Source organism: Apostichopus japonicus, chromosome 8 (genome assembly GCF_037975245.1).
Source record: "Apostichopus japonicus isolate 1M-3 chromosome 8, ASM3797524v1, whole genome shotgun sequence".
Lineage (NCBI taxonomy): Eukaryota > Metazoa > Echinodermata > Holothuroidea > Aspidochirotida > Stichopodidae > Apostichopus > Apostichopus japonicus.
In genome coordinates this window covers 42,706,723-42,732,435 of record NC_092568.1, presented here as the reverse complement: position 1 = coordinate 42,732,435, position 25,713 = coordinate 42,706,723, and the positions used below count along the sequence as shown (strand labels likewise).

The window sequence follows — 25,713 nt, the reverse complement described above, 5'->3', positions numbered from 1 at the left end:
TGGAGGAGGTGAGTAGCAATGTAAGAAAATAAAAAAAGATGGAAAGGGGGGGGGGGGCAATCAGATCAGGTGGAGGAGGTGAGCAGCAATGTAAGAAAATAAAAAAAGATGGAAGGGGGGGGGGCAATCAGATCAGGTGGAGGAGGTGAGTAGCAATGTAAGAAAATAAAAAAAGATGGAAGGGGGGGGGCAATCAGATCAGGTGGAGGAGGTGAGTAGCAATGTAAGAAAATAAAAAAAGATGGAAGGGGGGGGGGCAATCAGATCAGGTGGAGGAGGTGAGTAGCAATGTAAGAAAATAAAAAAAGATGGAAAGGGGGGGGGGGCAATCAGATCAGGTGGAGGAGGTGAGCATCAATGTAAGAAAATTAAAAAAGATGGAAGGTGGGGGGCAATCATATCAGGTGGAGGAGGTGAGTAGCAATGTAAGAAAATAAAAAAAGATGGAAGGTGGGGGGCAATCATATCAGGTGGAGGAGGTGAGTAGCAATGTAAGAAAATAAAAAAAGATGGGAGGGCAATCAGATCAGGTGGAGGAGGTGAGTAGCAATGTAAGAAAATAAAAAAAGATGGAAGGTGGGGGGCAATCATATCAGGTGGAGGAGGTGAGTAGCAATGTAAGAAAATAACAAAAGATGGGAGGGGGGCAATCAGATCAGGTGGAGGAGGTGAGTAGCAATGTAAGAAAATAAAAAAAGATGGGAGGTGGGGGGGCAATCAGATCAGGTGGAGGAGGTGAGTAGCAATGTAAGAAAATAAAAAAAGATGGAAGGTGGGGGGCAATCAGATCAGGTGGAGGAGGTGAGTAGCAATGTAAGAAAATAAAAAAAGATGGGAGGGCAATCAGATCAGGTGGAGGAGGTGAGTAGCAATGTAAGAAAATAAAAAAAGATGGAAGGGGGGGGGGGGCAATCAGATCAGGTGGAGGAGGTGAGTAGCAATGTAAGAAAATAAAAAAAGATGGGAGGTGGGGGGGGGGGGCAATCAGATCAGGTGGAGGAGGTGAGTAGCAATGTAAGAAAATAAAAAAAGATGGGAGGGGGGCAATCAGATCAGGTGGAGGAGGTGAGTAGCAATGTAAGAAAATAAAAAAAGATGGGAGGGCGGGCAATCAGATCAGGTGGAGGAGGTGAGTAGCAATGTAAGAAAATAAAAAAAGATGGGAGGGGGGCAATCAGATCAGGTGGAGGAGGTGAGTAGCAATGTAAGAAAATAAAAAAAGATGGAAGGTGGGGGGCAATCAGATCAGGTGGAGGAGGTGAGTAGCAATGTAAGAAAATAAAAAAGGATGGGAGGGGGGCAATCAGATCAGGTGGAGGAGGTGAGTAGCAATGTAAGAAAATGAAAAAAGATGGGAGAGCGGGCAATCAGATCAGGTGGAGGAGGTGAGTAGCAATGTAAGAAAATAAAAAAAGATGGGAGGTGGGGGCAATCAGATCAGGTGGAGGAGGTGAGTAGCAATGTAAGAAAATAAAAAAAGATGGGAGGGTGGGGCAATCAGATCAGGTGGAGGAGGTGAGTAGCAATGTAAGAAAATAAAAAAAGATGGGAGGGGGGCAATCAGATCAGGTGGAGGAGGTGAGTAGCAATGTAAGAAAATAAAAAAAGATGGGAGGGGGGCAATCAGATCAGGTGGAGGAGGTGAGTAGCAATGTAAGAAAATGAAAAAAGATGGGAGGGGGGGGGGCAATCAGATCAGGTGGAGGAGGTGAGTAGCAATGTAAGAAAATGAAAAAAGATGGAAGGGGGGGGGCAATCAGATCAGGTGGAGGAGGTGAGTAGCAATGTAAGAAAATAAAAGATGGGAGGGGGGGCAATCAGATCAGGTGGAGGAGGTGAGTAGCAATGTAAGAAAATGAAAAAAGATGGGAGGGGGGGGGCAATCAGATCAGGTGGAGGAGGTGAGTAGCAATGTAAGAAAATAAAAAAAGATGGGAGGGCGGGCAATCAGATCAGGTGGAGGAGGTGAGTAGCAATGTAAGAAAATGAAAAAAGATGGAAGGGGGGGGCAATCAGATCAGGTGGAGGAGGTGAGTAGCAATGTAAGAAAATAAAAAAAGATGGGAGGGGGGCAATCAGATCAGGTGGAGGAGGTGAGTAGCAATGTAAGAAAATAAAAAAAGATGGGAGGGGGGGGGCAATCAGATCAGGTGGAGGAGGTGAGTAGCAATGTAAGAAAATAAAAAAAGATGGGAGGTGGGCAATCAGATCAGGTGGAGGAGGTGAGTAGCAATGTAAGAAAATGAAAAAAGATGGGAGGGGGGGGGGCAATCAGATCAGGTGGAGGAGGTGAGTAGCAATGTAAGAAAATGAAAAAAGATGGAAGGGGGGGCAATCAGATCAGGTGGAGGAGGTGAGTAGCAATGTAAGAAAATAAAAGATGGGAGGGGGGGCAATCAGATCAGGTGGAGGAGGTGAGTAGCAATGTAAGAAAATAAAAAAAGATGGGAGGGGGGGGCAATCAGATCAGGTGGAGGAGGTGAGTAGCAATGTAAGAAAATAAAAAAAGATGGAAGGGGGGGGCAATCAGATCAGGTGGAGGAGGTGAGTAGCAATGTAAGAAAATGAAAAAAGATGGGAGGGGGGGGGGCAATCAGATCAGGCAGATAAGTTTACAATGTTAGTGTTCTCCAATTTACAAAATCAATCTTAATTAAATATCATTTCTAAATGTAAGACTGAAGGTTCTGAGAACAAATAGTAATAGCATGTACTGCACTTTTTTTCTTTTTTTCACTGTATTTTATATTTCAACAGTGTTTGCTTTTTAATTTTCAGGTTGACAGTTACGACTATGAGAGGATTGGTTTCATCCTGAAGATGCTTAAGAATTACTCTGGCACTGAGGGCAGGGACTCCATTAATAAAGTAAATACTAATGGTCTAGTGTTGTGATCATATCATACCAGGGCAGGGACTTCATTCATAAAGTAACTACTAAGGGTGTAGTGTTGTGATCATATCATACCAGGGCAGGGACTTCATTCATAAAGTAACTACTAATGGTCTAGTGTTGTGATCATATCATACCAGGGCAGGGACTTCATTCATAAAGTAACTACTAATGGTCTAGTGTTGTGATCATATCATACCAGGGCAGGGACTTCATTCATAAAGTAACTACTAATGGTCTAGTGTTGTGATCATATCATACCAGGGCAGGGACTTCATTTATAAAGTAACTACTAATGGTCTAGTGTTGTGATCATATCATACCAGGGCAGGGACTTCATTTATAAAGTAACTACTATTAAAGATCTAGTGTTGTGATCATATCATACCAGGGCAGGGACTTCATTTATAAAGTAACTACTAATGGTCTAGTGTTGTGATCATATCATACCAGGGCAGGGACTTCATTTATAAAGTAACTACTATTAAAGATCTAGTGTTGTGATCATATCATACCAGGGCAGGGACTTCATTTATAAAGTAACTACTAATGGCCTAGTGTTGTGATCATATCATACCAGGGCAGGGACTTCATTCATAAAGTAACTACTAAGGGTCTAGTGTTGTGATCATATCATACCAGGGCAGGGACTTCATTTATAAAGTAACTACTATTAAAGATCTAGTGTTGTGATCATATCATACCAAGGCAGAAATGATCAAACACTTGCTTTTTTAACACAAATAACTCAAATGTGAGATCAGCAACATTTAAATGCAAAACAGGAAAGCAGGTCTGTTAAGTTCACTGCCTGACACATCTTGATTGTATAGATATATATTCTATTTCCCCAGCAACTGGAGTTATTAGGACATTTACAGGTTTACAAGAGAATCAGTTCCCCATCAGTGGCTGAAGTCAGTCAACAGACTTCAGATGATTACAAGGTATGTGGAACTAAACACTCATGATTTTATATTTGGTGACAAGGCTCTTTTCTTTCCTGCAATGTACTTGAAGTGTATTTTCTCCCTATGACTGTCAGTTTGTGGGCAGACAGCAACATGTGTAACATTTGCAATACCATAACCTTATACTGTTAAAAAGCTTTGTATAGGTTACTGTGTAGCTATGATTCATCAAGTTTAGCTTACCAATTATCTAGGCAGGCAATGACCTTTATATCATTGGTAGGATTGACAGAGAGGAGATCTCTAACAACTGTCATAATACGATTAGTTTATTCTCAATTGGTGTTATAGACACATGGTGATCAGATATAGTTTACTGTCTACCAATCTTAGAACCTTCTGACATAACATGGTTTAGCAATGTCATGTTAGAGCATATTGAATCATCTTTGTGAAAACTTGGTATAACTTACTATAGTGTTATCTCTAATGAACCTATTATCATATTTATATGACTGTCAATTTGGTTGCAGACAACATTGTCAAACTATCAGAAGTAAATGTTTCTAAATATTTATGTTTGTTGTCAAGTCAGATATCCTGAGATTGACTTGAGATGTTTAATCATTTGTAGGTAACAGCTGAATACAAAGATAGACTACCATTCCATGGTTTACTCAAGTCTTTACGATGGAAGATACTCTGTAAGTATTGTACTGATCTAGCAACCCCCTCACTCAAATCCAATACTTTAAGCAATACCCCTGACTTCAATCATTCTGTGTAAGTATTGTACTGATCTAGCAACCCCTCACTCATATCCAATACTTTAGGCAATACCCCTGACTTCAATCATTCTGTGTAAGTATTGTACTGATCTAGCAACCCCCTCACTCAAATCCAATACTTTAAGCAATACCCCTGACTTCAATCATTCTGTGTAAGTATTGTACTGATCTAGCAACCCCCTCACTCAAATCCAATACTTTAAGCAATACCCCTGACTTCAATCATTCTGTGTAAGTATTGTACTGATCTAGCAATCCCCTCACTCAAATCCAATACTTTAGGCAATACCCCTGACTTCAATCATTGCATGGAGTGCCTATATTATTGCAATAGAACAACTTAACTTTTGAAATTGCGTTATTTTGGAAAAGTCATGTCTCGACTCCCTGCTATGTAATCCCAATTTCACTTATGAAATAAAATTGTATCAATTTAAGGGTTGTCACTGTGTGTGTCTCTAAGTAACGAGCCAGGAGGCGTTTGGCGGGTGTACCCCTTTTTATTTTGCACTCATGCCATGAAAGCAAGGTGAAAGTGGAGGAAATGAACAAAATTCAGTCAATAATAAAATATTACGAATCTATTATAACAACAACATATAGACCGGAAGACATAATTTAAGTTAGGTGAAATGATACATTACGAAGCTATTATAACAACAATGTAAATACAGGAAGATATAATATAAGTGACGTAAAATGATACATTACGAAGCTATTAAAACAACAATGTAAATACAGGAAGATATAATATAATTGAGGTAAAATGATACATTACGAAGCTATTAAAACAACAATGTAAATACAGGAAGATATAATATAAGTGACGTAAAATGATACATTACGAAGCTATTAAAACAATGTAAATACAGGAAGATATAATATAAGTGACGTAAAATGATACATTACGAAGCTATAACAACAATGTAAATACAGGAAGATATAATATAAGTGACGTAAAATGATACATTACGAAGCTATTATAACAACAATGTAAATACAGGAAGATATAATATAAATGAGGTAAAATGATACATTACGAAGCTATTAAAACAACAATGTAAATACCGGGAGATATAATATAAGTGACGTAAAATTATACATTACGAAGCTATTAAAACAACAATGTAAATACCGGAAGATATAATATAAGTGACGTAAAATGATACATTACGAAGCTATTAAAACAACAATGTAAATACCTGACGATGTACTATAAGTGACGTAAAATGATACATTACGAAGCTATTAAAACAACAATGTAAATACAGGAAGATATAATATAAGTGACGTAAAATGATACATTACGAAGCTATTAAAACAACAATGTAAATACAGGAAGATATAATATAAGTGACGTAAAATGATACATTACGAAGCTATTAAAACAATGTAAATACAGGAAGATATAATATAAGTGACGTAAAATGATACATTACGAAGCTATTAAAACAACAATGTAAATACAGGAAGATATAATATAAGTGACGTAAAATGATACATTACAAAGCTATTAAAACAATGTAAATACCGGAAGATATAATATAAGTGACGTAAAATGATACATTACAAAGCTATGATAACAACAATGTAAATACCGGAAGATATAATATAAGTGACGTAAAATTATACATTACGAAGCTATTATAACAACAATGTAAATACAGGAAGATATAATATAATTGAGGTAAAATGATACATTACGAAGCTATTAAAACAACAATGTTAATACCGGGAGATATAATATAAGTGACGTAAAATGATACATTACGAAGCTATTAAAACAACAATGTAAATACCGGGAGATATAATATAAGTGACGTAAAATGATACATTACGAAGCTATTATAACAACAATGTAAATACAGGAAGATATAATATAAGTGACGTAAAATGATACATTACGAAGCTATTAAAACAACAATGTAAATACAGGAAGATATAATATAATTGAGGTAAAATGATACATTACGAAGCTATTAAAACAACAATGTAAATACAGGAAGATATAATATAAGTGACGTAAAATGATACATTACGAAGCTATTAAAACAATGTAAATACAGGAAGATATAATATAAGTGACGTAAAATGATACATTACGAAGCTATAACAACAATGTAAATACAGGAAGATATAATATAAGTGACGTAAAATGATACATTACGAAGCTATTATAACAACAATGTAAATACAGGAAGATATAATATAAATGAGGTAAAATGATACATTACGAAGCTATTAAAACAACAATGTAAATACCGGGAGATATAATATAAGTGACGTAAAATGATACATTACGAAGCTATTAAAACAACAATGTAAATACCGCAAGATATAATATAAGTGACGTAAAATGATACATTACGAAGCTATTAAAACAACAATGTAAATACCTGACGATGTACTATAAGTGACGTAAAATGATACATTACGAAGCTATGATAACAACAATGTAAATACCGGAAGATATAATATAAGTGACGTAAAATTATACATTACGAAGCTATTATAACAACAATGTAAATACAGGAAGATATAATATAATTGAGGTAAAATGATACATTACGAAGCTATTAAAACAACAATGTTAATACCGGGAGATATAATATAAGTGACGTAAAATGATACATTACGAAGCTATTAAAACAACAATGTAAATACCGGAAGATATAATATAAGTGACGTAAAATGATACATTACAAAGCTATTAAAACAACAATGTTAATACCGGGAGATATAATATAAGTGACGTAAAATGATACATTACGAAGCTATTAAAACAACAATGTAAATACCGGGAGATATAATATAAGTGACGTAAAATGATACATTACGAAGCTATTATAACAACAATGTAAATACAGGAAGATATAATATAAGTGACGTAAAATGATACATTACGAAGCTATTAAAACAACAATGTAAATACAGGAAGATATAATATAATTGAGGTAAAATGATACATTACGAAGCTATTAAAACAACAATGTAAATACAGGAAGATATAATATAAGTGACGTAAAATGATACATTACGAAGCTATTAAAACAATGTAAATACAGGAAGATATAATATAAGTGACGTAAAATGATACATTACGAAGCTATAACAACAATGTAAATACAGGAAGATATAATATAAGTGACGTAAAATGATACATTACGAAGCTATTATAACAACAATGTAAATACAGGAAGATATAATATAAATGAGGTAAAATGATACATTACGAAGCTATTAAAACAACAATGTAAATACCGGGAGATATAATATAAGTGACGTAAAATGATACATTACGAAGCTATTAAAACAACAATGTAAATACCGGAAGATATAATATAAGTGACGTAAAATGATACATTACGAAGCTATTAAAACAACAATGTAAATACCTGACGATGTACTATAAGTGACGTAAAATGATACATTACGAAGCTATTAAAACAATGTAAATACAGGAAGATATAATATAAGTGACGTAAAATGATACATTACGAAGCTATTAAAACAACAATGTAAATACAGGAAGATATAATATAAGTGACGTAAAATGATACATTACGAAGCTATTAAAACAATGTAAATACAGGAAGATATAATATAAGTGACGTAAAATGATACATTACGAAGCTATTAAAACAACAATGTAAATACAGGAAGATATAATATAAGTGACGTAAAATGATACATTACAAAGCTATTAAAACAATGTAAATACCGGAAGATATAATATAAGTGACGTAAAATGATACATTACGAAGCTATGATAACAACAATGTAAATACCGGAAGATATAATATAAGTGACGTAAAATGATACATTACGAAGCTATTATAACAACAATGTAAATACAGGAAGATATAATATAAGTGACGTAAAATGATACATTACGAAGCTATTAAAACAACAATGTAAATACAGGAAGATATAATATAATTGAGGTAAAATGATACATTACGAAGCTATTAAAACAACAATGTAAATACAGGAAGATATAATATAAGTGACGTAAAATGATACATTACGAAGCTATTAAAACAATGTAAATACAGGAAGATATAATATAAGTGACGTAAAATGATACATTACGAAGCTATAACAACAATGTAAATACAGGAAGATATAATATAAGTGACGTAAAATGATACATTACGAAGCTATTATAACAACAATGTAAATACAGGAAGATATAATATAAATGAGGTAAAATGATACATTACGAAGCTATTAAAACAACAATGTAAATACCGGGAGATATAATATAAGTGACGTAAAATGATACATTACGAAGCTATTAAAACAACAATGTAAATACCGGAAGATATAATATAAGTGACGTAAAATGATACATTACGAAGCTATTAAAACAACAATGTAAATACCTGACGATGTACTATAAGTGACGTAAAATGATACATTACGAAGCTATTAAAACAATGTAAATACAGGAAGATATAATATAAGTGACGTTAAATGATACATTACGAAGCTATTAAAACAACAATGTAAATACAGGAAGATATAATATAAGTGACGTAAAATGATACATTACGAAGCTATTAAAACAATGTAAATACAGGAAGATATAATATAAGTGACGTAAAATGATACATTACGAAGCTATTAAAACAACAATGTAAATACAGGAAGATATAATATAAGTGACGTAAAATGATACATTACAAAGCTATTAAAACAATGTAAATACCGGAAGATATAATATAAGTGACGTAAAATGATACATTACGAAGCTATGATAACAACAATGTAAATACCGGAAGATATAATATAAGTGACGTAAAATTATACATTACGAAGCTATTATAACAACAATGTAAATACAGGAAGATATAATATAATTGAGGTAAAATGATACATTACGAAGCTATTAAAACAACAATGTTAATACCGGGAGATATAATATAAGTGACGTAAAATGATACATTACGAAGCTATTAAAACAACAATGTAAATACCGGAAGATATAATATAAGTGACGTAAAATGATACATTACGAAGCTATTAAAACAACAATGTAAATACCTGACGATATACTATAAGTGACGTTAAATTGTACATTACGAAGCTATTAAAAACAATGTAAATACCGGAAGATATAATATAAGTGACGTAAAATGATACATTACAAAGCTATTAAAACAACAATATAAATACCGGAAGATATAATATAAGTGACGTAAAATGATACATTACGAAGCTATGATAAAAACAATGTAAATACCGGGAGATATAATATAAGTGACGTAAAATGATATATTACGAAGCTATGATAACCAACGTAGAGACCGGAAGACATAACAAAAGCCAGGTGAAATGATACGTTAGAGGAGGCACCCAAACAAATACAATATCAACAGACGGAGTAAGCTTAAATACCTTGGAAAAACAAAACAAACATGTACCATGACGAAACCATAAAATTACTATTAAACATTTGCATAGACAAAAACAAATTGTTAAGGGGTAGAACTTGGCACACAGACAATAACAGGACAAAGGTTTTCTGAGTTAAGTGCAGTTGCTGGGTTTTCTAGTGGTTGGCTGGTTTTCTGTGGTTGCTTGTTTTTTGGGGGTTTACATCATTATTCTGGGGTATCTGTCACAGAGGAAATAGCGAGGTAACAACATGAAAGACAGGACCACTACGATATTTAATACATGAATACTGACCCAATAGCCACACCTTCAAATCAAATTTAAGTTGTTAATGCACCGTTACGAAAATAGGCAAAATCCTGACCCAAGGAAGGAAGTAAAAGCATGAGCATACACTGGCCAAACTAGCCCAAATATCACCACCAATACAGGATGCACATCATATAACTAATATAGGATAGCCCAAATATCACCACCAATACAGGATACACATCATATAACTAATATAGGATAGCCCAAATATCACCACCATGACAGGATACACATCATATCATTAATATAGGATAGCCCAAATATCACCACCAATACACTATACACATCGTATAACTAATATAGGATAGCCCAAATATCACCAATACAGGATGCACATCATATAGCTAATATAGGATAGCCCAAATATCACCACCAATACAGGATACACATCATATAACTAATATAGGATAGCCCAAATATCACCACCAATACAGGATACACATCATATAACTAATATAGGATAGCCCAAATATCACCACCAATACAGGATACACATCATATCACTAATATAGGATAGCCCAAAAATCACCACCAATACAGGATACACATCATATAACTAATATAGGATAGCCCAAATATCACCACCAATACACGATACACATCATATCACTAATATAGGATAGCCCAAATATCACCACCAATACAGGATACACATCATATAAATAATATAGGATAGCCCAAATATCACCACCAGTACACGATACACATCATAACTAATATAGGATAGCCCAAATATCACCACCAATACACGATACACATCATATCACTAATATAGGATAGCCCAAATATCACCACCAATACACCATACACATCATATAACTAATATAGGATAGCCCAAATATCACCAATACAGGATACACATCATATAACTAAAATAGGATAGCCCAAATATCACCACCAATACAGGATACACATATAACTAAGTTTAGTTTAGTTTAGTTTAGTAGAAAAAAGGATCAGGAGGGACACTTTAGTCCCCATCAAGGACCCTATAGAGAGAGAAAAAAAAATTGAAGATACAAACACTCAGACCCGATTACAATGCTTAAAGTGCTTGTCCAAAGCATTCTTAAACCCATTGACACTACTTGCAAGCACAACTTTCTCAGGCAAACCATTCCACTCATTCACAACCCTATTAGAAAAAAAGTTATGCCGAATATTAATCCTACTATGTGACTTTTGGAGTTTAAGACAATGACCTCTAGTACGACTACTGTTAGCAAACAAGAAAAAGTCGGTAAAGGATAAATTGTCAAAACCATACACAATCTTGAAAACCTGGATCAAGTCCCCACGTAACCTCCTAAGCTCCAGTGTGGTGAGATTTAACAGTCGTAACCGCCTATAATAAGGAACCCTCTTTAAGGAACTAATCATCCTAGTAGCCCTCCTCTGGACCTTTTCAAGTACTTCCTTATCCTTAGCAAAATAAGGGTTCCAAGCCTGCACAGCATACTCCAGATGAGGCCTAACCAACTGCTTATAAAGCCTAACTACGATGTCCTCTTTCAGAAAACTGAAGTTCCTCTTGATCATACCTAAAACCCTATTACCTCTTTTAGCAGCTTCAAGACAATGTTTAGAAGGTTGCAGAGATGAGTCAATGTAGATACCTAGGTCTCTTTCAACAGAGACCTCCTGTAACTCCACACCATTAAGATTGTATGTAAACTTTTGGTTACTACTACCAATGTGCATTACCTTACATTTATCAATATTGAAAAGCATTTGCCATCCCTGAGACCAGGAAAAAATCTTATCCAAATCTGCTTGAAATTTCTCAGAATCGCTTTTGGAAGAGACCTCAGAATACAATTTGCTGTCATCAGCAAACTTCTTAGCTTTACACAAAATATCTCCGTCGATGTCATTTATATAGGCAACAAACAACAAGGGACCTAATACAGACCCTTGTGGAACCCCACTAGTAACGTTCTGCCAAGAAGAAGCACAGCCTTTAATTACCACCCTCTGTTCCCTATTACCAAGCCAATTCTCGATCCAAGACAGTAAATTCCCTATGACACCCATGCTCTTCAGCCTAAGTAAAAGACGCTGGTGGGGAACTGTATCAAAGGCCTTCTGGAAATCCAGGAACACAACATCTACAGACCTCTGCCTATTTAGTGAACTTGTTACATCTTCCATAAACTCAAGGATATTAGTGAGACAAGACCTTTTTTGACAAAAGCCATGTTGAGACTCTCTGATCAAAGACTGACTGCTGAAGTGACAGACCATAGACCTTTTAACAATAGACTCCATGACCTTACAAACTACACTAGTGAGACTAACGGGCCTATAATTACAGGGCTTAGACTTATCACCCTTCTTGAAAATTGGGGTAATATTAGCACATCTCCAGTCCCTAGGAACATAACCTTCATCCATAAATTTACTAAAAACCAACGAGAGTGGAACGCAGAAATGGTGTGCAAAAGTCTTCAAATACGGATGGATTGCATCCGGTCCAGAAGCTTTAGAGACATTTAGACGAAGCAGCTCATTTAAGACAACCTCATCCGAAAATAAGACCGTATCCAGTTTAGGCCTATCACTGCTCCCCTGAAAATCTGTAATACTACTTGCATCTTCCCTTGTGAAAACCGACACAAAATAGTTCAAAATAGTTCAAAAGATCTGCAAGTTCCTGACTATCAGTAACTATATTATCAGCCTGTGGTGCCCTAAGAGAAACAATTGCATATTTAACTTTCTGCTTTGACCTGACATAAGAAAAGAAGGCCTTTGGGTTATCCTTAATTTTTAGGGCAATGCTTTTTTCGAAATTCAGTTTTGCATCAGAGACTAAGCATTCTACCTTCAGCTGATGAATTTTAAACTTGGCCAAAAGAGATTCAGATTTAGTCCTCCTAAACAACTTCCACATTCTACGTTTTTGCCTAATTGCACATCTAACTTTCTTATTCATCCAGTGAGGCATACTGCTTTTACGACGACGATTCTTCCACGGAACATGATTTTCCATAATAAACTTTAATTTATCAGCAAAACAAATCCAAGACTGAGAAGCACTCATATCTCTAAACAAATTAATCCAATCTGTACCCTTTAGTAAAGTTTCAATTGCCTCTGTATCTGATCTCGAAAAATCAGGGACTTTTTCATTGCTAACAGAATTTACAACTTTGCAAACAACATCAAAAGCTAGTATATCATGATCACTAGTTCCTAGTTTTCCTAGACCCGTCAAATCAACAATATTGCTTGGATTAGAACTCAAAACAAGATCCAGGATGTTATCCCCCCTAGTAGGGAAAGTTACATGTTGATGTAAAAAGCAATCTTGCACAACATCTAGAAAATTACTACCCTTCCTACTACTAGAACCATCTATCCAATTAATTTCAGGAAAATTAAAGTCGCCCATTATAACAACATCACCTTTAGCAGCCTTTCTAATTGAATCAAACAGCACGACATCATTATCATCGCTGCTGTTGGGAGAGCGGTAAACAACACCCACAGTGATAACGTCCCTGGACCTCTTGGAGTTGTTTGTGGACAACTCGCACCAGACAGAATTAACAAAAGCCCCTTGCAACTGAGATTTCTCAACACTTAACAATGTCATCCCTAACATACAGTAACACTCCCCCACCAATCCCATTATGAGTATCCCTTCTGTCCTGACGGTACACAACATACCCCGGGTGAGAAACCTCAGCACTATCAATGTCCTCCCTTAACCAAGATTCGGTGATACCAAACACATCCGGTTTCAGATCCTCAAGAAGCACAGTAAATTCAGTGAAATTTTTACGAATACTTCTAGCATTGGTAAAGACAATCTTCAGCTTATCCCTGAAACTATGTACCTTAGAATGCCTCCTAAAGTTAGAACTATGACTATCACTTTTCTTGCTTCCAAAACGCCTATATTCGCCTCCACTAGGAACACAATCTTTATCCAAAATTATTCCTGACCTCATCGCCCCCCAATTTAGTTTAAACATAGCTGTTTAACAGAGTAATTCACCATCCTACCAAACAACGAGGCCCCAGTATTAGTTATTAGTGCAAACCATCCCTGGCGAACAAATCCCTTCTACCCTGGAAAGATGACCACATGTCAACAAATGTGAAGCCGAAGTCGGCACACAGACTATACAATAAACCATTCAAAGTTACAATCATTTCTGACAGAACCTTTTTGTCAAATCTTGGCAACAAACTACATATGACAACTTTAGCCCGAGTTGATGCTAGTCGACACATCAATTCGTGGTACCTAGACTGAATAATGTTTTGTGACTCCTTCTGCACATTATTGGTGCCTAACTGGACCACAACCACCTCCTCATCTGACACGATTTTGTTAACCCTTTTTAATACTGACATCCTGGATTTTAGCACCTGGCAAACATACCCTGACCCTGACTAATAAAGGATAGCCCAAATATCACCACCAATACAGGATACACATCATATAACTAATATAGGATAGCCCAAATATCACCACCAATACACGATACACATCATATCACTAATATAGGATAGCCCAAATATCACCACCAATACAGGATACACATATAACTAATATAGGATAGCCCAAATATCACCACCAATACAGGATACACATCATGTAACTAATATAGGCTAGCCCAAATATCACCACCAATACACGATACACATCATATAACTAATATAGGATAGCCCAAATATCACCACCAATACACGATACACATCATATAACTAATATAGGCTTAACAGGTTGAACATTTAATTAATATACATGCTTAAGTATTCCTTCTATATAAATAAACAACAGGAGAAGACAAGAGCATGCAGGCTAACACCACAAAAACAGCAACAGAAGTGAAGACATGATCCCTGTGATAAACCTGTGTGAACTAAAACACCCTGCGTGAATTCTCGCCACGCCTTAAAGAATAGTTTGAGTCAGACTCAGTAATTAAGTATTAAAGATGCTCCTTTAAGCAAAATAACTTCCCAACTGCTTTTTCTTGGATGTATCAAATGAAAGTGAGATGTGATCCTTGGTCATGCAGTTTGCAGAACACTGTGCCTTCTGACTGTCACCCTTAAACAAAAGAAGTGGTTATTTAGTTATTGATATCAACTAAGGGCTGGATAGCTCAGTTATAGAGAACAGGACTTGTAATCATGAGCTCTATCCTTCAAGTTCTCTTCTGGCTAAATGTTCCTTACTCTTTTAAGACAAAAAATTATGTTAACACCAGTAATGTAATTATTATTTGTATTTACCTTATCTGACTAATGATATCATTTTAATTTTGAGAGAATAGTAAAACCAATAGAAACTGATCTTACTAATAAGAATCTTGGATATAAGTATTGTCCAAAATCGCAAAGAATGATCATTAGCAGAATAAAAGTGATATTTACAAAAGTAAATGATCAGTTTTATAGGTTTCTACAAGTACATTTAATTATTTGGTTAACTATTAATCATGATATTGTTTTAACTTGATGCTTTACTTTGCCAGCCAAGGAACTAACAGACAAGACAATTGACCAACTACTACCAGTCATACATTTATTACAGGTGAATAGTTTTATAGTTTCTCTGAATCATTTCACTGCAATTAATGTCATGAAAGCAGTTACTACTTTGTTATCCAAATTATTGGTCTTTGTTATTGGTTTGATATCTTCTTATTGCACTTTTGTGATGACAAATTTGAGTTTGATTAAACCTTGATATGATAATTCAACATGAAAAATATTATAAATTAAGACAACATATTTATCAGTTAAAATTGAAAATTAAATAATATGGCATACATGTGATGTATTCATACAGTACTTTTTTCCACTCTTTTTTTAACAGCTTCCAAGTGATCAAGTTTATGTTACAACTATTCATAACATCCTCCATGAAACCAAGGACAACTCCATGAATCCAAGTCAGAAGCTAGGTATGTATTCACCTGACTACACAGAAACACTCTCAAGTTAAGAGATGTCTAAAGATCTCAATTACATCCTTGGTCAATCTACTCTGTCACTGTACACCCATAGTCTTTATCTTACAAATATATTGGATTCAAGGTTGTAACACAGTCCAGTGATAACTGATCTTATAATAGGCTCGCATGGAGTCCTATCAAGTAGTATAGGAATACACCATTACCATACTTCATTACACTTTTCATGACTTTTCTTTTGGTCACAATTTTTGTTTTTTTCTATGTTCTACTCTGTTTCCTTCTTTGTTATTTTCCTTTATACCTCAATCTCATCAATTTGTTATTTTCCTTTATACTTCAATCTCATCAATTTGTTATTTTCCTTCATACTTCAATCTCATCAATTTGTTATTTTCCTTCATACTTCAATCTCATCAATTTGTTATTTTCCTTTATACTTCAATCTCATCAATTTGTTATTTTCCTTTATACCTCAATCTCATCAATTTGTTATTTTCCTTTATACCTCAATCTCATCAATTTGTTATTTTCCTTTATACTTCAATCTCATCAATTTGTTATATTCCTTTATACTTCAATCTCATCAATTTGTTATTTTCCTTCATACTTCAATCTCATCAATTTGTTATTTTCCTTTATACTTCAATCTCATCAATTTGTTATTTTCCTTCATACTTCAATCTCATCAATTTGTTATTTTCCTTTATACCTCAATCTCATCAATTTGTTATTTTCCTTTATACCTCAATCTCATCAATTTGTTATTTTCCTTTATACTTCAATCTCATCAATTTGTTATTTTCCTTCATACTTCAATCTCATCAATTTGTTATTTTCCTTTATACTTCAATCTCATCAATTTGTTATTTTCCTTTATACCTCAATCTCATCAATTTGTTATTTTCCTTTATACCTCAATCTCATCAATTTCTTATATTCCTTTATACTTCAATCTCATCAATTTGTTATTTTCCTTTATACTTCAATCTCATCAATTTGTTATTTTCCTTTATACTTCAATCTCATCAATTTGTTATTTTCCTTTATACTTCAATCTCATCAATTTGTTATTTTCCTTTATACTTCAATCTCATCAATTTGTTATTGCTTTGGTTTTCTACATAATTTTTTTTAGTTTTTTTAAAAAAAAATTTTGCCATGATGTTGTTATGATACCATAGCTATTCATGTTGCCATGATGTTGTTATGATACCATAGCTATTCATGTTGCCATGATGTTGTTATGATACCATAGCTATTCATGTTGCCATGATGTTGTTATGATACCATAGCTATTCATGTTGCTGTGATGTTGTTATGATACCATAGCTATTCATGTTGCCATGATGTTGTTATGATACCATAGCTATTCATGTTGCCATGATGTTGTTATGATACCATAGCTATTCATGTTGCCATGATGTTGTTATGATACCATAGCTATTCATGTTGCCATGATGTTGTTATGATACCATAGCTATTCATGTTGCCGTGATGTTGTTATGATACCATAGCTATTCATGTTGCCATGATGTTGTTATGATACCATAGCTCTTCATGTCGCCATGATGTTGTTATGATACCATAGCTATTCATGTTGCCATGATGTTGTTATGATACCATAGCTATTCATGTTGCCATGATGTTGTTATGATACCATAGCTATTCATGTTGCCAAGATGTTGTTATGATACCATAGCTATTCATGTTGTTATGATACCATAGCTATTCATGTTGCCATGATGTTGTTATGATACCATAGCTATTCATGTTGCCATGATGTTGTTATGATACCATAGCTATTCATGTTGCCATGATGTTGTTATGATACCATAGCTATTCATGTTGCCATGATGTTGTTATGATACCATACAGTAGCTATTCATGTTGTTATGATACCATAGCTATTCATGTTGCCATGATGTTGTTATGATACCATACAGTAGCTATTCATGTTGTTATGATACCATAGCTATTCATGTTGCCATGATGTTGTTATGATACCATAGCTATTCATGTTGCCATGATGTTGTTATGATACCATAGCTATTCATGTTGATTCCTGTAAAAGTGTCAGGTCCTGTCAACTCTCCCATTGTTTTGTGTTAATCTATGATGTGTTCATCAGGTCCTGTCAACTCTCCCATTGTTTTGTGTTAATCTATGATGTGTTCATCAGGTCCTGTCAACTCTTCCATTGTTTTGTGTTAATCTATGATGTGTTCATCAGGTCCTGTCAACTCTCCCATTGTTTCGTGTTAATCTATGATGTGTTCATCAGGTCCTGTCAACTCTCCCATTGTTTTGTGTTAATCTATGATGTGTTCATCAGGTCCTGTCAACTCTCCCATTGTTTTGTGTTAATCTATGATGTGTTCATCAGGTCCTGTCAACTCTTCCATTGTTTTGTGTTAATCTATGATGTGTTCATCAGGTCCTGTCAACTCTTCCATTGTTTTGTGTTAATCTATGATGTGTTCATCAGGTCCTGTCAACTCTCCCATTGTTTTGTGTTAATCTATGATGTGTTCATCAGGTCCTGTCAACTCTTCCATTGTTTTGTGTTAATCTATGATGTGTTCATCAGGTCCTGTCAACTCTTCCATTGTTTTGTGTTAATCTATGATGTGTTCATCAGGTCCTGTCAACTCTTCCATTGTTTTGTGTTAATCTATGATGTGTTCATCAGGTCCTGTCAACTCTTCCATTGTTTTGTGTTAATCTATGATGTGTTCATCAGGTCCTGTCAACTCTTCCATTGTTTTGTGTTAATCTATGATGTGTTCATCAGGTCCTGTCAACTCTCCCATTGTTTTGTGTTAATCTATGATGTGTTCACCAGGTCCTGTCAACTCTTCCATTGTTTTGTGTTAATCTATGATGTGTTCATCAGGTCCTGTCAACTCTTCCATTGTTTTGTGTTAATCTATGATGTGTTCATCAGGTCCTGTCAACTCTTCCATTGTTTTGTGTTAATCTATGATGTGTTCATCAGGTCCTGTCAACTCTTCCATTGTTTTGTGTTAATCTATGATGTGTTCATCAGATCCTGTCAACTCTCCCATTGTTTTGTGTTAATCTATGATGTGTTCATCAGGTCCTGTCAACTCTTCCATTGTTTTGTGTTAATCTATGATGTGTTCATCAGGTCCTGTCAACTCTTCCATTGTTTTGTGTTAATCTATGATGTGTTCATCAGGTCCTGTCAACTCTCCCATTGTTTTGTGTTAATCTATGATGTGTTCATCAGGTCCTGTCAACTCTTCCATTGTTTTGTGTTAATCTATGATGTGTTCATCAGGTCCTGTCAACTCTTCCATTGTTTTGTGTTAATCTATGATGTGTTCATCAGGTCCTGTCAACTCTTCCATTGTTTTGTGTTAATCTATGATGTGTTCATCAGGTCCTGTCAACTCTTCCATTGTTTTGTGTTAATCTATGATGTGTTCATCAGGTCCTGTCAACTCTTCCATTGTTTTGTGTTAATCTATGATGTGTTCATCAGGTCCTGTCAACTCTCCCATTGTTTTGTGTTAATCTATGATGTGTTCATCAGGTCCTGTCAACTCTTCCATTGTTTTGTGTTAATCTATGATGTGTTCATCAGGTCCTGTCAACTCTTCCATTGTTTTGTGTTAATCTATGATGTGTTCATCAGGTCCTGTCAACTCTTCCATTGTTTTGTGTTAATCTATGATGTGTTCATCAGGTCCTGTCAACTCTCCCATTGTTTTGTGTTAATCTATGATGTGTTCATCAGGTCCTGTCAACTCTCCCATTGTTTTGTGTTAATCTATGATGTGTTCACCAGGTCCTGTCAACTCTTCCATTGTTTTGTGTTAATCTATGATGTGTTCATCAGGTCCTGTCAACTCTTCCATTGTTTTGTGTTAATCTATGATGTGTTCATCAGGTCCTGTCAACTCTTCCATTGTTTTGTGTTAATCTATGATGTGTTCATCAGGTCCTGTCAACTCTTCCATTGTTTTGTATTAATCTATGATGTGTTCATCAGGTCCTGTCAACTCTTCCATTGTTTTGTGGTAATCTATGATGTGTTCATCAGGTCCTGTCAACTCTCCCATTGTTTTGTGTTAATCTATGATGTGTTCATCAGGTCCTGTCAACTCTTCCATTGTTTTGTGTTAATCTATGATGTGTTCATCAGGTCCTGTCAACTCTTCCATTGTTTTGTGTTAATCTATGATGTGTTCATCAGGTCCTGTCAACTCTCCCATTGTTTTGTGTTAATCTATGATGTGTTCATCAGGTCCTGTCAACTCTCTCCCATTGTTTTGTGTTAATCTATGATGTGTTCATCAGGTCCTGTCAACTCTTCCATTGTTTTGTGTTAATCTATGATGTGTTCATCAGGTTCTGATTTTGTCTGCAATACTTCCTTTCAGAAAGAGGAAAGAGCTCAGTTTACCTCAAGATGCTAGATTCTGTTCAGAATCTTCTTCTCCAGGTGGAGAATCTTCAAATGGCCGTAGCGACTGCAAGACTGGTGGCAAAAGACATTCCAAAAGGTAGATCACCATGGTTACATTAGCCAATAAAGGATTGTTGACAAAGCAACAGAAAATGTTGCATATCAATCCTCTTTAAATTCTCAGTCTTGAATATATCAACAGAATACATTAGTTACTGTCATTTTGTTCATTGTGCGATGGAAGATAGATGTGTTTAAGTATCAACATGCAGGTTAATCAAGATGTCTAAAGATCTCAACTACATCCTTGGTCAATCTACTCTGTCACTGTACACCTGTTAATCAATTCAACTTTGTACTCTGTAGTACTCTGTTAATCAATTCAACATGCAGGTTAATCAAGAGACATGTAGATCCATTGTATACCTTCTTGTCAATAAATGCCGATGTGTCTCTTCTGTTTTACTTATCATTGTTGTCCCTTATTAGAGAAACTATTGCTGCAAATGTGCACATCCTCTATAATAACAACTATGATCCTGTTTGAACTGATCTAACACTGATAGGGTCTCAAATAAACTACTGTAAGGCTTCCTGATCCTTGGGTCTCTTAACTAAAACTAAACCATTACAAGAGAACCATAACTGATATTTGTACTCTCTACTGCAATGAAAAATACCAGGGTATTCCAGAGTCTCTTGTTAATGTAAGAATTGTTGATCTGTTGCATAACGGGAAACAATAACATTACAATTTTAATAGAATTGTATAACATAGTTGTGACAGCATTATCTCAAGGTTTTCCATTTTTATTGCAGGCCCTGAGAAAGTTGTTGCTTTCAAAATGTGTAACCTATTAGCTGAAAAATGGGTTCAAACTAGTGAAGAAAATGTAAGTATTGTATGATGTAATTAATGTCATGAGAAACGTATAAAATGTAAGTATGGTACACATGTAATAAATGTCTTGAGAAATGTGTAAATTGGTAAGGAAATTAACTAGCAACTTATGACGTTGTATTAGATTTTCAATCTAACCATCCAGCACATGTGCAGTCACCTCAAATTTGCTTACAATAATTGCCCTTTAAAACATCTTCTCTACTTAAGTTGGTTTACTTGACAAATACTTATTTGCTATTATCTTCCAATTAACAATGCTCCTCTTTGGCTTTGAGCCTCCTCCCCCAACCCCCATTCTTTCTATTGGTAGAGCCCAGTATACCACATTCTCCCCCAACTCCCATTCTTTCTATTGGTAGAGCCCAGTATACCACATTCTCCCCCAACTCCCATTCTTTCTATTGGTAGAGCCCAGTATACCACATTCTCCCCCAACTCCCATTCTTTCTATTGGTAGAGCCCAGTATACCACATTCTCCCCAACCCCCATTCTTTCTATTGGTAGTGCCCAGTATACCACATTCTGGCCTAACCCCCTTCTTTCTATTAGTAGAGCCCAGTATACCACATTCTCCCCAACCCCCATTCTTTCTATTGGTAGTGCCCAGTATACCACATTCTGGCCTAACCCCCTTCTTTCTATTAGTAGAGCCCAGTATACCACATTTTGAGGCAATAATGATGACCTTTAACCTTCACATAAGATTTCTGTACATTCTGTTTTCTGTACATTCTGATTTCTGTACATTCTGCTTTCTGTACATTCTATTTATTTAACATGCATTTGTACATTCGTTAGCATTGTTTAGCAATTTCAACTAGTTTGAAACTGTTGTAGAGCTCTACTAGAGTGGTACTTCATATGGATTCATACCTTTGTTACTGTACAGAGCCCAGAGAAGGAGAAAGCTTCAGTCACTCTGAAATATCTCTCAGAGAAATACAGATTCTTAGCAACAGAGAGGGCACTATACAAGTACAACCTTGCAGAAGAGAATCATCTTCAACAAGTAAACTCACCTAATGAACTCATCTTCACCCTTTACCAACACCAGAGTATAGTGAGCAGGAGGAAAGGAGAAATTACAACAGTACCAGGTGAGAGACAACGACAGAAGACTATAAATCAATGTAACAATGTAATAATGTAGCTTCAAATGTAGAACCATCATAAAGAAGACTATAAATCATTGTAACAATGTAATAATGTAGCCTCAAATGTAGAACCATCATAAGTGTTCTTAGTGGTTTCCTTTTAACATATCGGAAAAATAGTAAATCAGATGTTGGGAAATACTGTAAATACAGCCTAAATTTTTTTTTATTTACTTGAGCATTTCGTAAAAAGCGTTATGATGATCACATGATCCTCATTGACTTGTCATGTCATTATGATGATAACATGTACTGAGCTCTGTTTACTGTACTACACTGTACGGCACTGTCGTACTGCATCAGTGTTCTGCACTACACTGTACGGCACTGTCGTACTGCATCATTGTACTGCACTACACTGTACGGCACTGTCGTACTGCATCATTGTACTGCACTACACTGTACGGCACTGTCGTACTGCATCATTGTACTGCACTACACTGTACGGCACTGCCGTACTGCATCATTGTACTGCACTACACTGTACGGCACTGCCGTACTGCATCATTGTACTGCACTACACTGTACGGCACTGCCGTACTGTATCATTGTACTGTACTACACTGTACGGCACTGTCGTACTGCATCATTGTACTGCACTACACAGTACGGCACTGTCGTACTGCATCATTGTACTGCACTACACTGTACGGCACTGTCGTACTGCATCATTGTACTGCACTACACTGTACGGCACTGCCGTACTGCATCATTGTACTGTACTACACTGTACGGCACTGCCGTACTGCATCATTGTACTGTACTACACTGTACGGCACTGTCGTACTGCATCATTGTACTGCACTACACTGTACGGCACTGCCGTACTGCATCATTGTACTGTACTACACTGTACGGCACTGCCGTACTGCATCATTGTACTGTACTACACTGTACGGCACTGCCGTACTGCATCATTGTACTGCACTACACTGTACGGCACTGTCGTACTGCATCAGTGTACTGCACTACACTGTACGGCACTGTCGTACTGCATCATTGTACTGCACTACACTGTACGGCACTGCCGTACTGCATCATTGTACTGCACTACACTGTACGGCGCTGCCGTACTGCATCATTGTACTGTACGGCCCTGTCGTACTGCATCAGTGTACTGCACTACACTGTACGGCACTGCCGTACTGCATCATTGTACTGCACTACACTGTACGGCACTGTCGTACTGCATCAGTGTACTGCACTACACTGTACGGCACTGCCGTACTGCATCATTGTACTGCACTACACTGTACGGCAGTGCCGTACTGCATCATTGTACTGCACTACACTGTACGGCACTGTCGTACTGCATCATTGTACTGCACTACACTGTACGGCACTGCCGTACTGCATTATTGTACTGCACTACACTGTACGGCACTGCCGTACTGCATCATTGTACTGTACTACACTGCGAAAAAGTTGCTTTTCATTTATTGCTGCCATTAAATCACAATGATGTACATTTGTAAATACATAGTTATAGCCTGGTCCCTTACAAAGTAAAACAAGAAATTATTTTATATGGAGAAAACACATAGGAAAGCACACACATAGGGGTTTAACAGAACTGGGAAAGGAAACAGTAATACAATGCTCATAATAAGGCAGAACTAGACAAAAATTGTTTGAGTAGCAGGCTTGGGGTAATCGTAATCAGTAATCGTAATCGATTACAATCGATTACATTTTTTGAAGTAATCGTAATCGATTACTTTTGTGAAAATTACAAAGTAATCATAATCGTAATCGATTACAAGGGCAAAGTAATCGTAATCGTATTACATTTATGATTACAGTAAAATTTGAATGAGAAGGGCAAAATTAGTAGAAATGATTAAAACTAATTCTTACTATTGGCTTTTAGTGTGACCAAAGAAGTGCTCCTGCTTCTAGAATTCTCTAGCACAATAAACTTATTCAGAAATTTGCCTACATTCCATTGTCCAATAACCCATCCAACTTTGCACCGTTTACACCTCTTTAATTAATGTAATTAACCTTGTTGCTGAAAAAATCACTGCAAATTAAGTATTTTAGTGGATCAGAATTTGCTTTACCAGAGTTGACCACTTTTTGATGAAAATAATTTACTTTTACTTTGGCCTTCCATGTCCCATGTACTGTGGAATGCCCCATTTCAAAGCTGTTTAGTTTTATTTTGGTGTTATAATGTAAAAGAGTTTTTAGTTTTGCTGCTGTGCAGAAATTATTAGTTTACAAAATATAGTGTTGCATGAAAATCTTCATTTGTTTTATTTTAGTATTTGTCTGTTTACTCTTTGTCTGTTTAAATTGTATTTTTTACTGGACTTATGGGTTACACATCTTAAACGTGTTAAGGCATATTTTATGTGTAATGCCTGGTAGGAATTGTAGATATACTTCCACAATTTTGTCCGTATATACTGTAAATGCCCTTCCTTTGCCCTATTTCATTGCCCTATTTCCCGGCAGAGAGTTATATTAAACAGATATGCAGAGGATTGTGCAAGTAACCACAATGTAATCGTGATTGTAATCACGATTACATTACAACGTAATCGTAATCGATTACTTCAACTTTAGGCTGTAATCATAATCGTACATTCTCAAGTAATCGTAATCGTAATCGATTACATTCAGATGTAATCGCCCCAAGTCTGTTGAGTAGATCATGTTTAAGATGTCTTTCATATAGTGTTCGACCGATTGTATGACAATCGGTTTTACCGATTACCGATTATTTCCTGTGACAATCGGCCGATTACCGATTATTTCAAAATTTTTGTGGAACTGGCCTAATGTATGATTAAGTGTTATGCATGATTACCAACTTCTATGCCAATACAATCAAAGATGTAAATGAACCACTTAACTTTTCACAGTAAAGATTAATGGAGCAAGTAAAGAACACTGTAATACATACATGGGGTGATGTACGATTATAACGAGGAGTCGCAATATTGCAATCCCGCCACAACACAGTACTGTACA

At 35.7% G+C, this 25,713-nt stretch overlaps 1 protein-coding gene across 1 annotated transcript in view; it reads left to right on the top strand.

The window, feature by feature from the left end:
- LOC139972102 (kinetochore-associated protein 1-like) overlaps positions 1-25,713 on the top strand; it is a 126,980-nt gene that overhangs the window by 73,096 nt on the left and 28,171 nt on the right. The window contains exons 42-49 of the mRNA XM_071979034.1: positions 2,779-2,868; positions 3,748-3,840; positions 4,439-4,508; positions 15,800-15,858; positions 16,144-16,231; positions 20,650-20,772; positions 21,495-21,568; positions 22,470-22,677. Of these exons, the coding sequence (XP_071835135.1) occupies positions 2,779-2,868; positions 3,748-3,840; positions 4,439-4,508; positions 15,800-15,858; positions 16,144-16,231; positions 20,650-20,772; positions 21,495-21,568; positions 22,470-22,677 (805 nt within the window). The remainder of the gene's footprint in view (positions 1-2,778; positions 2,869-3,747; positions 3,841-4,438; positions 4,509-15,799; positions 15,859-16,143; positions 16,232-20,649; positions 20,773-21,494; positions 21,569-22,469; positions 22,678-25,713) is intronic.